The sequence below is a fragment of the Natrix helvetica genome (genome assembly GCF_964273705.1).
Source record: "Natrix helvetica genome assembly, chromosome: 3".
NCBI lineage: Eukaryota > Metazoa > Chordata > Lepidosauria > Squamata > Natricidae > Natrix > Natrix helvetica.
In genome coordinates this window covers 178,017,822-178,036,136 of record NC_138549.1, presented here as the reverse complement: position 1 = coordinate 178,036,136, position 18,315 = coordinate 178,017,822, and the positions used below count along the sequence as shown (strand labels likewise).

General features: G+C 55.1%; 2 protein-coding genes across 3 annotated transcripts; one reads left to right on the top strand and one right to left on the bottom strand.

Moving 5' to 3' along the window:
• Window positions 1–598: 598 nt before the first annotated feature.
• On the bottom strand, window positions 599–6,716 carry CTSA (cathepsin A). 2 transcript variants are annotated; one of them, XM_081946221.1, is made up of 15 exons: window positions 6,246–6,716; window positions 5,939–6,117; window positions 5,758–5,869; window positions 5,477–5,527; window positions 5,253–5,339; window positions 5,015–5,170; window positions 4,525–4,616; window positions 4,355–4,439; window positions 4,148–4,239; window positions 3,923–4,001; window positions 3,346–3,491; window positions 3,185–3,260; window positions 2,370–2,459; window positions 1,493–1,597; window positions 599–1,009 (listed from the first exon to the last, which is right to left on the bottom strand). In XM_081946221.1, exons 2-15 carry the CDS (start codon window positions 6,115–6,117, stop codon window positions 926–928), a joined length of 1,434 nt encoding a protein of 477 aa, XP_081802347.1. In that variant the 5' UTR covers window positions 6,246–6,716; the 3' UTR covers window positions 599–925. The 2 variants fall into 2 exon arrangements, with proteins under 2 accessions (XP_081802347.1, XP_081802346.1); XM_081946220.1 differs by having other exon boundaries at window positions 6,241–6,374.
• On the top strand, window positions 6,716–17,991 carry NEURL2 (neuralized E3 ubiquitin protein ligase 2). Its single transcript, XM_081946222.1, has 2 exons — window positions 6,716–7,737; window positions 17,326–17,991. Exons 1-2 carry the CDS (start codon window positions 7,068–7,070, stop codon window positions 17,439–17,441), a joined length of 786 nt encoding a protein of 261 aa, XP_081802348.1. The 5' UTR covers window positions 6,716–7,067; the 3' UTR covers window positions 17,442–17,991.
• Window positions 17,992–18,315: the final 324 nt, after the last annotated feature.

The following is an 18,315-nucleotide window of genomic DNA, read 5'->3' as shown; positions in this document are numbered from 1 at the left end:
TCTCTAGGGCTTGGCACGCCCCCACTTAATTTAGGGAGAGGCAGCTGGCAGGTGGGTGGAGCACTCAGAGCGAAGGCTCCCTGCTGCAGCTGCCTGGGCAGCCCCCTCTTCCGGGAGGGGCAGGCTGTTGCAGAACCCTGGGTGCGGCTGCTGGCGAGTGCAGGTCCCAGAGGTTGGCACAGCTGTTGCCCCCTGGAGATGCTCAGCTCTGCAGCCCCTGGAGAAAACAACCTCGGGGCTGCTCTTCCTCCCCACAAGCGGATTCTGGGGCAGCCCAGAGGGCAGGGCTGGAGGCGGGAAGGATGGACAGAGTGGGGAAGGGCGGAGGATAATCACAGAAGAACAGAGTTGGAAGGGACCTTGGAGGTCTTCTAGCCCAACCCCCCTTCAAGCGGGAGATCTGAGACCAGGGGCCTCCAATTTTGGAACTTTAAGACTTGCGGACTGCAACTCCCAGAATTCTCCAGCTGGGAGTCCACAAGACGGACCCCTTCGCCCTAGAGACCATTCTGGCCAAACGGCTGTCCGGCTCTGCTTCAGGAAGCCCCTTAGCCCCCAGACCCAGCTCTGCAGCCAAGGCAACACATCACTCCACTCCTTTTCCATTAGAAAAATAACAAGTTTAATCGCTTGCTTTGGGCCAGAAAGGAGAAGGTGGCTGCTCTTGACCTCCTCCAGTTCCTCCTTCAAGAGCAGCCAGAAGGAAAGCTGAGAAACGGCCCCCACCCAGCGAGAGGACCAGCTTCCTCCCTGAGGACAGTGCAAATGGCGCAGAGAAGGGCGAGGGGAGACGGGGCCCTGCCAGAGGACCCACCCAGGGCCTGAGACCCTCCAGGCTTCCTCCAAAGGCTGGTCAGGAGCCACTCTTGCAGCCACGCCGCAGCGGGAGGGGGCCTGTCTCCCCAGGAAACTGCTGTTCCTGGGCTTAGAAGGGCTGCCGGGTGAGGAACCGTTTCACCATGTTGAAGGCCGCTCGTGCCTGGTCAGTGGGCACCATGTGGCCGGCACCCTGCAGAAGGGAGAGACGAAGCGACGGGAGCGTCACGCCTGACTGGCCACGGACCCCTCCCCCCCTTGCAGCCAGAAATAGGAGAATCTGGGAGGGGGCAGGGAAAGCAATGGAATGCATGGGAGGACTTGGGGGGGGGGATTGGGGAATGCAAGTGAGCTGTCTGTAGCCTGGGACAGTCCCAACACCCCAAGGTCAAATGCTGGGGAAAAACTTTGAGGGGCCCAGATTGTTCCCAAAACAAAATGAAGGCAGTTGATTGGTGGGCAATGGACCGCGAGGAAGTCCAGGGGAGAAAGGGGATTTCACCCACACTGGGTTTCGTGGGAAAACTTTAGAACTGGCTTTGCTACAACTGTGCCTATGTGGGATTATCAGTCAAGGGATACTCTTGGTTGGATATGGGCGGTTGACAGGTAGCCTCCCTGAGACGCTGGGAGGGGAGGGTCAGCTTTGCTCTCGCAAGACCCCTCCCCACTCTACCTTGACGGTGAGGAAGGCAATGTTGGTGAACTCCTTCACGAAGCCCCCGATCTGATCCTGGCCGTCCTCGTCCGTGAAGATCCAGGGTCTCCGGGTCACCTCCACCTGCCAGCAAGAGGACCAGGGGGGGCAGCTGTGAGGGTCTCTGGGCTTCCGGAGGGGAAGCAGGACGAGGGGCAGGCAGCACCCAGCCCGGCCCAATGGGGAGGGTCGCGGGAGGAGCTAGGCGAGGAATCCCCATCGCAGGAGACTGTGCCCCCCCCACAATCGCCCCATCGCCTTCCACGCGTCCCCCCAACCGAGAGGGTGGACAATCTCCCCTGTTTAGGCCTCATTTATTTTATTAAGCATCTACGCCTCCCGTCTCCCTGCAAGGGGGCTCTACACACAGGTAGTCCTCGACTTGCAACAATTCATTTAGTGACCATTCGAAAATTACAAGAGCACTGAAAAAAGCGACTACTTTTCACACTTACGACGGTTGCAGCATCCCCATGGTTACGTGGTCAAAATTTGGGACGCTCGGCAACTGGGTGATATTTATGACCTGGCTTCCCTTCTGACGACCAGAGTCCACGGGGAAGGCAGGTCCGCTTAACAACGGCACCGACTCACTTAACAACCATGGCAAGGAAGGCATAAAATGGGCCAAACCTCACTTAACAACTGTCTGCTTAGCGACAGAAAATTGGGGCTCCACTGTGGTCGTGAGGACTACCGGGAGGAGGTGGGCCGAGGGGCTCCTTCCAAAGAGACACAGCGCAGGGGAGGCAGCAGGGGGGGGCTGCCAGGTTTGGTCCCCACCCCACCCAGCCTGGAACCAGGGGTGCAGAGGGGGGGGGGCTTTCCCCTCAAGAGCCTCCCCAGCTCAGCCCACCTTCTGCTGCAGGGACTCCACGAACCATTCGTCCCCCAGGAAGTTGCAGGCCATGTCCACATCCCCGTTGTAGAGCAAGATGCGGTATTTCTGCGGAGATCAGGGGAAGAATTCGTGCTGCTTTATAAAAAACCCCGTAAGGCCCCACCTGGAATCCTGCAACCAATTTTGGTCACCACAAATGACCAAAAAGGATGTGGAGACTTTGGAAAAAGTCCAGAGAAGAGCAACTGAGACGATCCAAGGCCTGGAGGCAAAACCCCACAGGAAGAACAGCTGCAGGGTTTGGCTCTGGCCACTCTAAGGAAGAGAAGGACTGGGGGGGGGGACATGAGGGCAGCCCCCCAGTACTTGAAAAGCTACCACAAAGAGGAGGGGGGCTCAGCCTATTCCCCAAAGCACCCGAGGGCAGGACTGGGAGCGATGGGTGGAAAGTAAGGAAGCAGAGAAGCAACCTGGAACTAAGGAGAAACTCCCTCACAATTAGAACAACCAACCAGTGGAACAGCTTGCCACCAGAAATCGTGGTCGCTCCATCACTGGAGGTTTTTAAAGAAGAGACTGGACAGCCACTTGTCCGAAATGGAATAAGATCTCCTGCTTGAGGGCTGGACTAGAAGACCTCCAGGGTCCCTTCCAGCTGTATTCTATTTTAGAATCCGGCCAGGATTACAAACGCCTGGAGGAAGGGCCAGCCTGGTTTCCCCTCCACTGGTGGTGGTGGGGGGGGGGGCAGGACAGCAAGGAACATTGTCAGCCCTCTCCCCCCGCCCTTCCCCCACCCAGCAACCCCACTGCTGACCCCAGCAACTCACCCCAGTGCTGAGCAGCTTCAGGTACTGGTCGTTCATCTTGGAATAGAGCCGCTTGTAGCCACGGCTGACGGTAAAGCTGCAAAAAGGGGCTCGGTTAGGGGGTGTCCTGCAGAAGCCCCCCCCTCCCCCATGCATCAGGGGCTGCCCTGCCCCCCCCTCACCTGCAGATCTCCCACGCTGGGGCATCGTCCTGAATGTGCAGGGCCTGGCGCACTTGGGGGTCATTCAGGTAGTGGGTGAGGCCGGTGGTGTTGATGCAGGGGGGGTCCAGCCGCACCTGCTTGGTCACCCCCAGGTTCAGCAGGTTCTGAGGGATTCCAAGCACAGCGGCTGCTCCAGGAGGCTTCCACCCATCCACCCATTCATTCATTCATTCATTCATTCTTCCCTCCCTCCGTCAGCTGCCTTCAGGCCTTCCAAGGGCAAAGGGAAGCTGCTGAGATGCCTGAAGGGCCTTCCCTTCCTCCTCCTCCTCCTGGGGAAGTGGCTGAAATCCATGGCTGCCTGAGTTGGGGGCCCTGTGGGGGGAGCGGGGCGCACAGAAGCGCATGAAACCTTGGCTCTGCTTTCTCAGGCCATTTCAGATGGACGTTTCTAGCAAGATGGCTCTTGTCCCCTGAAGAAGTCTCCCGCCCTGAGGGAGACCCCTCTTAGGGGTTTCCAGAGCCCCCCACCACCACTATAGGGTCACCTTTGAGGCCCCCAGCAGGGCTCATGTCCCAAGGGGCCTCTGCTCACCTGCCTCCAAAGGCTGCGGAAGGGATGCCAGAGGAAGCTGTTGCCCAAGTCATGGGTCACGATGGCTCCGTCCAGGTAGCTGCCAGGGGGACAATGGCTGAGCGGCCTTCCCGGGCCCCCTCACCCGCTCCCTCCACCCGGGGGGAGCCCTGCCCGCCACTACAGGGCCCAAAGAACGGGGGGGAGGGGAGGAAAGGGGGCCACTGCAAAGCGCCAGGCGCTCACCTGAATTTTCCCGGCACCCCCCCAGCGCAGGGGGCATAGAGGTTGTAGATGTTGAGCCCAGATTCGTCCACAATGTGGATCATCTCCACCATCTGGAGGAACAAGAGAGCCGGATGACCTCAAGGGGTCCCTTCCACCCCATCCCCCATGGCCCTCCCCCCTCCTGCCTTCAACAGGCAGAGTCTCCGGCCAGTTCTCCCCACTCACAGCAGCCGTGCAGTTCACATTTGGGTTTTTGTGGAAGTCGCACTTCCCCCCCGAGCAGCAGAAGCGCTGCAGGTCGCCCCAGAGCCTGTGGAGGAGAAGCAGGGGGTCCTCAGCCGCCTCTGCAGCACCAGCGCCCCTTCCCAGAATCCCCACCCCCGGCAGAGGCTCACCGGTTCCCCAGGAGGCCATGGTAGTAGGCGAAGTAAACCAGGGAGTTGTCGTTGGTCTCGTAGGAGGAGAGTCCGTTGCCCACCGAGAGGCCCTGAAAGGCACGTCCGGTGACCTCCAGCAGCCCCTCATCCCCATTTCCCTCCCACCCCCAAGGCCCCAGACAAGAGGAGCATTGGCGGTCAGATGCTCCCCGGTGCTGCCCCCCCCCCCCAATGTCAGGGAAAGGGGGCAGGCGCTGGCTGGCGAAGGCTTGCCCCAGCCCTGGCTTTGCTTCCCCAAAAGAGCAGCTCGAGTGAGGCCCAGGGAGGGGCAGCTGCTGCTGGTGGGGGAATTCCGGTTTTGCCACTCTTCACTTCTGCACAGCTGTCCAGTGCCAGGCGCCATGCCCTGGGCACCCCTGCGGTCCCCACCCACCTCCACACCTGCCCATTTAATGCCAGGCTCCCGGGAGTCTGCTCCAGGGCCACAGGGCCCTAACCACACACCCACCTTCAAGTTGAGGCTGGAGTCCTGCATGACCCACTCTGCCAGGGTGGGGATGTAGATGCCGCCATAGCTTTCTCCAGCCAGGTAAAGGTCTTTGGGCAGATGCTCGGGAAAGAGGTTGAAGAACTCTTTCAAGGCCAGGTAGTTGACGCGGGCCACCTGCAGGGGGAGAGAGGGCACGTGCCAGGCACCAGCCGGCTGGGTAGGGCACGGAGGGCAGGGGCCAAGGGTCAGCACCCACCTCTGTGTCGTTGGTGTGGTAGTCTTGGCTATCCGAGTAGGAGTAGCCGACGCCGACAGGGGACTCCAGGTAGAGGATGTGAGCGAGCTGTAGGGAGAGGAGGAGGGGTGAGGCTCCATGGGGGGGGGAAGGGAGGTGCTATCTTGCCCCTGCCTCTCATGCCCTCTGAGGGGGGGTGGGTGGGCAGGAGATGCTCCAGCCAAGCTTTCAGGGCAGGGGCTCACCTTATTCCAGGCATATTCGTTGTAGGTCAAGGTGGCCCCGTCTGGCTGGACCTAAAGGGGAAGAAGGGACCCTCCTCAGTGGAGACCCGGGATGCCCACAGCCTTTGCCCGAGGACCAGGCTCTCTGCCCCCTGGGCAGCTTGGAAGGCAGCAGTTGCAGGGGTGGGCGTGACCTCACAAATGCCAGGGCCACAAGGGCCCCCAGCACAGGGGCACGGGGGGGGGCACGGCCTGCCTCCCACCCCCGCAGAGGGCCCGGGCGAGCAAGGGGGGCTACTGACCCTGAAAGGCCCGTGCTCGGTCAAGAGGCCGGCGATGGAGCTGCAGCCGGGACCCCCGTTCAGCCAGAGCACCAGCGGCGTCTCCCCATCCGCCTCCTGCGCCTCCACGAACCTGCGGAGAGGAAGAGGCGGTCGGAGGGGCGCCCCGGCCCGACACCCGCCCCGCCGGCCGCCAGCCTACCAGTAGTGCAGGTGTTTGTCGCCGTCCACGCTCAGGAAGCCCGTGTACTGCTCGAAGGACGCCTGCTTCGGCAGCCCCGGCAGGAAGTCGATGGCGAACTTGGACGAGGCCGGGCCGGACCAGGCGGCGGCGGCGGCGGCGCCTAGCAGCACCAGCGCCGGCAGCATCGGCGGCGGCATCTGCGGGGAAGGCAGCGCGGGGAGGTCGGTCAGAGCGGAGGCTCCGGGGGCTCCTGCGGGGGGAGGCGGCCCCCAACCCCCCCCCATTGCGCGCCCGCCCCTCTCGCGCCCGCCGGAGCTCACTTGGCCACGGGGGGTGGCGGCGGCTCCTGGGGCTCCGGCGGCAGAAACAGCGGCAACAGCGGCAAACGCGGCGACCGGGCGCACGTGACTGCCGCTCCCCGCCGGGCCCTGGTCACTTGACGGGCGGGGCGGGGCCCGGACCTAGCCACGGCCAATGGGGGGGCGCGCCACCTCGCCCCGCCCCGCTGCAGAGGCGGAGGGGGGAGGGGGGAGCGGCGCCCGGGCGGCGGCGGGGCTGAGCGGAGCGCCGGCCGGGATTCCCCCGAGCGAAGCGCCCGGCAGGGCCAGCCGCCCCCGCCTCCTCCCCCTCCCGCCCGTGCCCTGCGGACCGCCCCCCCCCCCACGCGGCTCCCCGGCGCCCGCCTGGCTCCGAGCAGCCGCTGCCCCGTTGCGCCCCACAAGCCCCGCAGGCGCCCCGGGATGGTGGGGGGATGGCGGGGGGCGGGCGGGCCTCTCTCTCTGTCTCTCTCGGGGGCCTCAAGGCTCTCCGAGTTCGGCTGCCTCGCGGGTCAGGCGGAGGAAAACGGGGAGGGGGGGTTGCCAGGCGGGAGGGCCGGGCGGATCCGCTCTGAGCGTCGGGAAGTGTCGCTGGCGTCTGGAAGGTTGCGGCTGCTTTCACGGGCCCACCTTGGCGGGGGACTCTTGCCCACCTGGGAAGGCGGGGGGGGTCTGGGAAGGCGGGGGGGATCTCCACTCCCGGGAGCGACGGGCGCTAGGACCCGGCCCCCCGCCGGCCGCTCTCCCTACTTGGAGCCGGGCATCCCGGGAGGGCGTCCGCCCCCTGGCAGCCCCTTAAAATAGCCCCGGCCGGGCAGTCGGGAACGGTCATGGCGGGCGCTTGCCACCCCCCCACGCGCTTCCACGGGGTGCACGGGACCCACGTGTGCCTGGACGCCTCCCGCACGCAGGCCACCCGCGTGCAGAGCTTCGCCCACGGGCTGTGCTTCAGCCACCGGCCGCTGGAGCCCGGGCAGCTCTTCCTGGTGGAGATCGAGGAGAAGGAGGCGGGCTGGTGCGGCCACCTGCGCGTGGGGCTGACCGCCCACGATCCCCGCCGCCTGCCCGCCGTGCCCGAGTATTCGCTGCCGGACCTGGTCAACCTGGGCGACAGCTGGGTCTTCGCCATCACCCGCCACCACAACCGCGTGGGCGAGGCGCCGGGCAGCGGGCGGGGGCTCCTCTGCGGGCCCCACCTGACCATCGAGCAGGTCCGCATCCCCCGCGACAGGCTGGTGGGCCGGAGCCGCCCGGGCCGCTACAGCCACATCCTGGACGAGCTCTACAAGGCCAACGTGCTGCCGCCCACGGCCCGCAAGAGCCGCATCGGGGTGCTATTCACGCCGCAGGCGGACGGGACGGCCCACATGCATATCGTCATCAATGGGGAAGACATGGGGCCCAGCGCCAGGGGGCTGCCCGGCTCCCGACCCCTCTATGCCGTGGTTGACGTCTTCGCCTCCACCAAGAGCGTCCGGATCATCCAGGTGGAATACGGCTGTAGGTATTGCCCAGTCTGCCCCCCCCCCAACCCTCAGCCCCCTCCCCCCTCCCCATGCCAGCCCACAGTGGGGCTGCTGGCTGGCTAGAAGTAGGAGAGGCCCGTGGGGCCCAGCCCGGGCTGTTTGACCCCCATGTTGGGTACAAAGAACGGTTGCAGGAAGTGGGCAGGCCTAGTTTGATGAAAAGGAGGACCGGGGGTGGGGGTGGGGGGGTGACCTGTAAGCAGCAATGCAATATTTGAGGGGCTGCCACAAGGAAGGAAGGGAGGTTCATGCTATTCTCCAGAGCTCCACCACCACCACCAGGCAGGACAAGGAACAATGGATGGAAACTAACCAAGGAGAGAAGCAACCTGGAACCAAGGAGAAATTTCCTGACAATGAGGACAATTCACCCATGGAACCGCTTGCCACCAGAAACTGTGTTTGCTCCATCACTGGAGGTTTTTAAGGGACTGGACAGCCACTTAATAAATAAAATAAAATAAATAAAAATGTTATAGGGTCTCCTGCTTGAGTAGAGAGAGGGAGTTGGACTAGAAGACCTCCAAGGTCCCTTCCAACTCTTTTATTCTGACTTAGCCCAGGGGAGGGTGGGATGCACTGCAGGAGGGAGAGCCCAGCAGCATTCTCTCCCCCTGGGTGACGTATTCATCCTGGAGGGAGGAGTCCTGGTTCCCAAACTCCTCTTAGGAAGAGGAAGCCAAAGGGTTGGTGCCCACGGTGTAACTCTGCAAAGAGGAGTCCTCAGTGACGGACGCCCAGGCACACACCACAACAGTCCAACCCCAAGAGAAGCCGGACGTTCTTGGCTCATCAGGCGACTTGGAGGGAGCCAGAGATGAACGATGGGAAGGACTGCAAGGGCGGGGCTGCTCCAGGCGCTTCGTCCAGAGGGCTGAAAGGGGATCCAGGAACCCCTTTAGGGATTAAACCCCTTTAGGGCCCCCCACCTGAGGATCAGGCGTCCTCTGGCATCTTGCAGGTTAAACCATGGATGATGATGGAAAGTTTTATGGATCCCAATCTGGCTATGAACCACAAAGAATTCCTGGTTAACTTTTAAGGTGCCAGAAGCCTCTGTGTCCTTCGTGCTGCAAAAGATTAGTGCAGCTTTGACCCCTGTGGAGATTTTAAAAACAGGGTTAGAATAAAAATATCAAAATAATAATATATTTTTGTTTAAAAAAAGGAATAGGTGGGGTCTGGGGATGGTCACTGCAAAAGAGCTGAACTGTCGCGGGCTTCCCATGGCTGCCTGGGAAAGGAATGTCCAGCCAGGGGAGAAGCCCCTCACTCCGGATTTCTCCCCTCTAAGCCAGGATGGGGGAAGGGGCGGCTGGAATAGCCAAGAGTGAAGGATTCTGGGAGATGAAGTTCAGCAACCTTTGTTGTGCCATGAAGGTATTCCTCGCCTTACAACCACTTGTTTAGTGACTGAAGTTATAACAGCATGAAAAAAGGGACTTATGACCATTTTTCTCTCTTACGATGGTTGTAGCACCCCCATGGTCACATGATCAAAATTCAGACCCTTGGCAACTGACTCGTACTTATGACCATTGCTATGTCCTGGAGGGTCACCTGATCCCCTTTTGTGACTTTTTGACAAGCAAACTCAATGAAGAAACCAGATTCACTCAAACAACCATTTATCATCTGCAGTGATTCACTTAATGACTGTGGCAAGAAAAATCGTAAAATTGGGAGGGGGAGGAGAAATCACTTCCCATGTGTCTCACCTAAAAACAGAAATGTTGGGCTCCATTGTGGCCGTAAGGCAAGGACAACCTGCGCTTCTTCCTGCAAAACTCGTAGCTTCTTTTCCAATCCTATTTTCCTTTCCTTCTCTCCTTCCCAAAATCCACTGAAGCAAAAATCCCTCTCCCGTTCGGAGCCTCTGATCCCGCTTCCCTCCGCCACTCACCCCCTCGGCCTTTCATCTGGAACAGTCAGATGAATCATCAGGCGTTCAGATTGACAGCCCTTCCGATGCCATGCGCAGGCAGGAATTGCCTGATGAATGGGAAACCGGCCTTTTTCCTCGGAGATGCCCATCATCCACAGCCTTCTCGTGCATTCCTGGGTCTCGGAAGGGCTCAGTTGCTTTTTCGGCCTTCTCTCCCCTCCTTCCCACCCAGCCGCTCAGGCCCTGCGCCAGAAGAGAGCCCCTCCCCGAATCTCCTTCCTTCAGAACATTTCAGAGCTTCCCCCAGACTCTCCTTTCTGGCTCTCCCGTTGTCACCGCTCAGTTGTGGGTAACCTGCAACCAACAACCACAACAACAGGATTCCTTCCGAATTCGACACGCACCCATAGCAAACCCCCAGTTCCCTCCTTCTGACGTACGTTTTGGTCCTTATACTGATTAGTTCTAATCTGAACAACAGAATAACAAGGAGATGGAAGGGACCTTAGAGGTCTTCTAGTCCAATCCCCTGCTGAAGGAGGTCCTACAACATTTCAGAGAAATGGCTGTCCGGTCTCTTCTCAAAAGCCTCCAATGATGGAGCATCCAAACTTCTGGTGGCAAGCGGTTCCACTGATTAATTGCTGTCACTGCTGGAAATTCCTCCTTAGTTCCGGGTTGCTTCTTTCAATTAGTTTCCATTTGTTGCTTCTTGTCTTGCGTTCGGGTGCTTTGGAGAATAAGTTGACCCCCCCCCTTCTTCTTTGTGGCAGCCCCTCAAATAGAAGACTGCTATCATGTCACCCCTAGCCCTTCTTTTATTAAGTTTTAATTTCTTTTAATTAAACATAAAAAAATAAATGTGTCTTGTCTGGATACAATTAATTTTAAGAAGTAGTAATAACATTAATATATATTATATAATATTAACAATAATATTCATAACATCCATAATGACCAAATAATAATAATAATAATAATAATAATAATAATAATAATAATAATAATAATAATAATAATAATAATAATAATAATAATAATATTTGCTTATCCGTTTTAGTAAACCTTTAGCAAACCTTATGTAAGCCCTTCTTTTCTCTAGACTAGACCTACCTAATTCCTGCAACCGTTCTTCCTATCTTTTCGCCTCCAGCTCCCTAAACATCTTTGTGGGACTTCTTTCCAGAGTCTCCACATCTTTTTCATATTGTGGTGACCAAAACTGGATGCAATATGATCCCACCAAGGCCTTATGAAGCGGTACTAACATGTAACTTGAATCTATCCCTCGGTTAATACAGCAAGATATTTGAGGTCTTGCATCTTGCTGCATTCTTGCTCCCCCACCCCCCAAAGGAAACCTCTCCCCCCCCCTCAGACAGCCTGTCCAATATCTTCCCCTGGACGTTCAATGTCCGTGGAGCTGTGACCTTGGGGAGCAGTGGGGCTGAAGGTGTGTCACACCTGCCCCAATCTGGCTCCTTAGGAAAGAAAGACTCTCGATTCCATTTATGTGAAAGGTATACTTTTACTAAAGACCAAGTGGCTACAGTAAAGCAAAGGCAGAACTAAAATTCACGTGTGAAGGTTCCTTAGTTAGCTTTCTCTTTCCCCCACTCTTCCCCCTTGTTATATGTCTATTGTCCAATTACATTCTAAGGATTTGTTTTGGTAACGGTCCCTGTGCTGGCAGGCTGGGGGGTGAGCCTTGTGCTTCCCCTTTCAGGCCTCTGGCTTTGGAGCGATGGGTCGATGTCTCAGGACCGCATGATGCACAGTTTCGGTTCCCCCCATTCTCCTTGAGCACAGCAATTCCCTCCCCCCACAGTTTATGGCCAGCTGGCATCTAATAAAGGGAGGCTGGAGCTCAAGATGGCAGTTCTGACAAGGGGTTGGGCTGGGACTGGGGAGTCCAGGATCCGTGGTTACTCAGTGTCAGGCCTTCCTCCCTTCAAAACTTAAGAAAGAAAACCCCCAACTCCACTGATTTAGAGAAGAGGTACTTTTACTAAGTTTGAAGTGATATCAGCGAAAGCAAGGCCAGATCTGATTCCAAACGCAGGAAAGTTACAGATTGAAAGTCACTCCAAATCTTTCGTCCCAGGGTCCAGCACTGAGAGTCCAATCAACGTCCAGTATGATGGTATGGGAAAGCTCCTCTTCATATATTTCTCCCACCTGGAGTCTCAAGACGGTTGGCTTTAACGGAGTGCAAACAACTCCACTCAGTAATGCCATAATTCATGGGTGCAAACCTCCTTTTCAGTTCCCATGGGACTATACCTGCTCACTTCCCCAGCCCAATACCCGAGCCCTCCCTCCCCGTTACTATGGCAGCCGATAGCAAGTGTGTGGAAGAAACACCAGTGGCTGGAGATCCGGCTGACCCTCGGCCACAGAAACCTCCCAAGGACTCTGGATGAGCCCATCCGCCTCACACAGGCCGTTGCATGGAGGGAGTTAGGAAGGGAGAGAGCTGCCTCATAATGCCCTTTGCTATGTGGGTTTGCAATGGTTTTACTAACCGTATTGGCTTTAATTTCAAAGGATGTGATTGAAACACGTTTATCTCTAATTGCCTAGTATTTCTCCAAAGGTGATGACTCCCTTGTTGCTTCGTGTTCCCATTCCAGAGTAATTGCATCAGAACCACTCAAATCCCAGGGAAGGAAAAGGACCGAGTGCCCCAGTTTGAGGGTGTAGGTTGTTTCCCTTAAAATGCAGGTGGCCAGAAGGAATGCTGATCTTCTGGGAGGGAAACAGAATTAGAATTAACACAGTCGTGGAGGCAGAGGCCTTCATTAAGAAACATAGTGCCCTCCTAGAGGACGGAAATATAAGAAGTGGTGAAAAAGGCGACAATACACAAGACATGAAGGAGGGAGGGGCTGCAGCTCCGCCTGGGGACAGGGGGGAGGGAACAATAACGGAAAGACACAAAAATAAATATATCTGGAATATCATTGTAATTGTTGATGTATTTAGAAAGTGGCAAAAGAGATGATTGAACACATGGTTGATACAATGTATAATAAGATGCTGTTTCTGCTTATCTTTTATCTATTGTTTTTTCCTTTCTGTAAAAGTTGTGAGAATTGGAGAGATTCCTACCTCTAGCACGATGGAGTTGCCAAATATTTTTGTATATCCACCTACCCTTTTCCCATAAATTTTAAAAATCAATAAAATTCTTTAAATAACAAAGTGCAGGTGGCAGCCAGGAGCAGCAGTGCCTGGTCTGTGTTCCCCCTCCTCCTTTTTGGCATGGTCCCATTGCAGCCCCAGTGTTTCACCTGTTTTAGTTTAAAGTGGTTTTAATATTTAATATTGAGAAATACAGTTCCTTTATTTTAGTAGGGCTCCTAAAGGAATCTTAGCAAGGACCTTCATGGCTCACCCACTGGCTGGGCCTTAAGAGGAGGAGAGAGTTAAAGGAAACCATTTACCCCAGAGGAGCTTTTTCAGGAGGCAACTGGGCTTTCTGGTTTTTCTTTGAAGACGTTTTCACTTCTCATCCAAGAAGCTTCTTCAGGTCTGACTGGATGGAGGGGAAGGGAAGGATTTATACTTGAAAAAGCACTTTGGGGATAACCATGACCTGGATGACTGAGAATCTGCATAGACATTTAGCAAATCATTTACCGCATATTCCGCGAGTGAGCCAGGCAGGCAGGCAATGGGGCTCTTAAGAGGAGAAAATGGTAAGCAGCATGGGCTGGAAGTGGAAGAAAGAAAACGGCTACCTTGCGGGAGGGGTGGCTAGTAAATGGAGAGGAAGGGAACGGGTATGAACCAAGGACTTCTGCTCTTGAGGAATTGACACACCACGTGTGCTTGGGAAGGGAAGACGTAGATTGGAACACTTGCAGGAATTGGGTATGTCTAGTCTAACAAAGAGGACTAAGGGGGACACATCTGAGGGGTTGCCACAAAGAAGAACATAGGATGATATATTTGGAAAGGATTTCACGGGTCTTCTAGTCCCACCCCCTGCTTGAGCAGGAGACCCTACACCACGCCAGACAAGCGATTGTCCAGTCACCTCCAGTGGGGCAGCACCCACAACTTCTGAATTATTATCCTCACTGTCAGGAAGTTCCTCCTTAGTTCCAGGCTGCTTCTCTCCTTGATTAGTTTCCATCCATTGTTTCTTCTCCTGCCTTTTGATGCTTTGGAAAATAGTTTGACCCCCTCATCTTTGTAGGAACCCCACAAATATAAGAAACAGGGTCAACCTATTCTCCAAAGCACCTGAGGGCAGAATAATAAGCAATGGATGGAAACTAGTCAGGGAGAAATCCAGCCTGTAATTTCCTGATAGAACAATTAGTCAATGCCACTAGAAGCCTCTAGAAGCTGTGGGTGCTCCCGTCACTGGAGGTTTCCGAGAACAGAATAGTAGAAAAGACATTTGTCTGAAATGGCATAAGTGTCCTGCCTGAGCAGGGGCTTAGACTAGAAGATCTCTCTTATCCCCAGGGTTAGCCTGAAAGATTTCGAGCAGAAGCCAAACCCCAAATTCCAGCTCTTTGTAGCAGTTGCAAGAAAGAATCCAGGCACTTTTTGTGCCATCTTAGCCTCCAGGAGATTTACCGTGGCACAGAGAGTTTCATGGAAACTCTTCCAGGGCATCTGGTGTTTGCTCCCTTTCCCAGGTGCCACAATCCCCTTGATGTTGCTGTTACCACAACAGATTAACAAAACTACTTTTGGAAATGATTCCCGAGTGAGGATGAACAGGACTAACACAACAGCTGTGTGGTGTTTTTCAATATCCAGGGGAATTTTTGGAAGGGGGGGTTGATTTTGTGTCCTCAGGCAGAGTTTGAAAGGATCATCCAGGACTTCCCAGGAGACCAAGAGGAAGGAAAGGAAGGAGGAGCATATCAGCAGCCAGAGATCGCAATTACCCAATCAGAATAGAGCTGGAAGAGACCTTGGAGGTCTTCTAGTCCAACCCCCTGCTCAACCAGGAGCAATCCTGTACAATTTCAGACAAGTGGCTGTCCGGTCTCTTCTTGAAAGCCTCCAGGGATGGAGCACCCACAACCTCTGGAGGCAAGCAGTTCCACTGGTTAATTGTCTTCACTATTAGGAAGTTTCTCCTTCATTCCAGGTTACTTCTCTCCTTGGTTAGTTTCCATCCATTGTTTCTTGTCCTGCTTTGGAGAACAGGCTGACTCTCTCTTCTCTGTGGCAGTCCCTCAAATACTAGAAGACTGCTATCAGGTACCGTCCCCCCTCCCCTTAATCCTTTTCTCTAGACTGCCCATTCCCAATTCTTGCAACTGTTTTCCCTATGTTTTAATCTCCAGGCCTTTAAAACCATCTTAGTTGCTCTTCTTTGCACTTCTTCCAAAATGCCAACATCTTTATGATGACCAAAGTTGGATGCAGGATTCCAGGCGTGGAATCCTTACTAAGGTTTTATAAAACAGTACCAATATTTCCCGTGATTTTGGTTCTATCCCTCTGTTTAGACAACTAAGGATTGTGTTAGCCGCCTGGGCTACTGCTGCAGACTGCTGGCTCATTTCCCCACGGATATCCTAGTAGTCCAACACCACACACACACACACACACACACACACACACACCCCGCTCAAGCAGGAGGTCCTTTGCCTTCAATGCCTCCAGAGTTGGAGCACCCACAACACTTGATGGCAACTCCTGTTCCACTGGTTAATTGTTGTCCTCCCTGTTAGGAGGTTTCTCCTTAATTCCAGGTTGCTTCCCTCCTTGATTACCTCTGGATATGGAGGCTGGGGGGGAGGGGGAGGGGAAGGGCTGGACCCCAGCTGTCAAGGATGGCCTTTCTCCCTAGAGACCGTCTCTTGAAGGCCTTTGACATCCCCCACCCACAGCATCCTACCGTGGTGGCCCCACCTGCTGAGGAGCAGCAGCTGCTCTGAAGGTGTCGTGTCCGAGACACACCTGCCCACAGGTAACCCTCATCCATGCGGAGGGCTCCAGGAGCTTTTCCCGAGGCTGCTGAACAAGCCCGGCTGAGTCACCCTGGAGGCGGTGCACTCCTGCAACCTCTGAAGGATTCCCTAACCCATGGTGCTGTGCCAGGCAATGTGTCTGTCCAGGAGCAGCTTCCACTCTGCAAAGTGATGTCTTTCACCGGGGGAGGGGTAAAACCCTGGGACCCCGTGGGTCAAGGCCGTGTGCCAAGGGTGTGAGGGAAGGAGGGACGGGAGCCATTAACCTGAAGCCGGATGACTGCTGGGTGGCCGGGGAGCCCCCCAAGGCTACGTTTCTGCTTCTGGGGTTCAGCCATCCCCCCCGCCCCCCATGAGCTCTGCCTTCTGGCTGGATCCGCCCAGGCCACCCTGATTGCCCACCCGCTTTTGCTCTGGGTCCAACCTTGGCAACTTCAACTCCCAGAATTCCCCAGCCAGCGTGACTGGTGCCAAGGTTGGGCAGGCAGCCCCCTTGCCCAGGGCCATAGGACTTCGGAGTGAGCCTTCTTCTCAGAGGGCACCCCCCCATTTTCTTTGATGAAGCCCCGTTTCTTTTGTGCCCCATTGACTCTGTACCCCTTTAGAGTGGAATAACAGAGTTGGAAGGGACCCTGGAGGCCTTCTAGTCTAACCCCCCCCCCCCCGCTCAAGCAGGAGACCCTATACCCTTCCGGACACATGGCTGCCCAGCCTCTTCTTGAAAACCTCCCGTGATGGAGCCCCAAAACGTCTGGAGGCAAGGAGTTCCAGTGAGTGATTCTTCTCACATTCAGGACCCTTCTGTTTTGTGGCAGCCCCTCAGATATTGGAAGACTGCTATCATGTCACCCCTAGTCCTTCTCTTGGTTAGACCAGACCTACCTAGTTCCCTTAACCAGTCATCATACAGTTTAACTTAATCATCTTTGTTGCTCTTCTCGGCACTCTTTCTAAAGTCTCCGCATCTTTTTTTTTACTGTTTGAAAACTCTTTTCTTGATTCATTTCGTAGGGGGATGGTAATTAGAGAACGAAAAATATCAAGAGCTTCTAGCTTTCTATCACACAAAAACCAGCTGCTTGAGACTAATAAGCCTCAAAGATGCATTTGACAATTCCTGCAACTCAGAACAGCTTGGTTTGCACAAAGGAGACACTTATCTTGATTTAATCCTCGTGTCTTAACCTGGTTTAGCTGGGTTTGCAAAGTGCACGTTTACATGGATTTAATTCATGCATCAAAGGTAAAGGTTCCGCTCGCACATCTGTGCTAGTCGTTCCTGACTCTAGGGGGCGCTGCTCATCTCCCTTTCAAAGCCGAAGAGCCAGCGCTGTCCAAAGACATCTCCGTGGTCATGTGGCCACCATGACTCAATGCCGAAGGCGCACGGAACGCTGTTCCCTTCCCACCAAAGGTGGCTCCTATTTTTCTACTTGCATTTTTACGTGCTTTCGAACTGCTAGGTTGGCAGAAGCTGGGACAAGTAACAGGAGCTCACTCCATTATGCGGCGCTAGGGATTTGAACCGCCTAACTGCCAATCTTTTCTGATTGACAAGCTCAGCGTCTTAGCCACTGAGCCACCTCGTCCGTTAATTCATGTATTAAGCTGCTTTAACTAGATCTGCACAAAGGACACACTTTTGTTGGTTTAACTCTCATTTCTAAAGCTGGTTTAAGAGAAACTGCATCTCTGCTCACTTACCCTCTAACCCTCACCTCCCCCCCCCCAGTGCCCTCCCTGCAGACTCTCTGCCGCTCGGCCATCCAGAAGCACATCAGCCACCGCCTGGCCATCGATGGGCTGAACCTGCCTCCGCTGCTGAAGAACCTCTGCAAGTACGAATGAAGCACCTGGCCCAGCACACCTGCCTTACCTGCCCAACGGGCCTTTCCAGACAGGGCCGGTTCTACAAGTGACTGGGAAGAAGCAGCCGATTCTGCGGGTGTCAAGCAATGGGAAGCCTCCGTTGGGGCGCTCCCAAATGCACCTGGGGAACCTTCCATGCCCCAGGAGCAGCCCAGGAGGTGCCAGGAGGGCAGTGCTCCATTGTGGTCAGGATGAGAATCTCCTGCACATAAATCTGAAGACAATCCGGGGCAGCTACGGGAGCTCAATAAAAGCCGTCTCAAGGAAGGGCTCTTTGTTCTGGTTGGGAGGATATTTCTATTCCAGGCTTTGGTACCCCAGTTTCTCTAACTCACCAGGGAAGACCCTGGCTGGGCTCACCCCGACAGGCCGGGACCAGGTGTGGCAGAGACCAGGTGCTCTCTCTTAGCCACATGTTTTATTCAGTGCTGGACAAAGGTGGGATCCCCCATAAGGCTGGGAGAACCCCAAATGCAATTTTAAGCAAGCATATATGAAATGAACAAAATGTTAAAAGGTTATGATATTTATGTAGTTACTTAACCAAGCACATCTACATTATATTAAAGTAATCAAAGTATTTTTACAATCCCCGAGGCACATCACAACTTTTGAGCACCCCTAATGCTTGGAAATTGAAAGCTGAAAAACTTGACACGTCCTAAATAGGTTTCTTGATTACATAAGAGGAGCGCTGCTTTTAGACATTACAAAAATACTTCTACACACATGTTATGGTTATGCTCACATGTTCAGCTAGAAGTTTGTAATTCCCATATCAAGGTGTCCACAACTCTGAACACCTGCTAAGGCCTGAATTTTATTGCTATCGCTTCTACCTGTGTATCTTTAG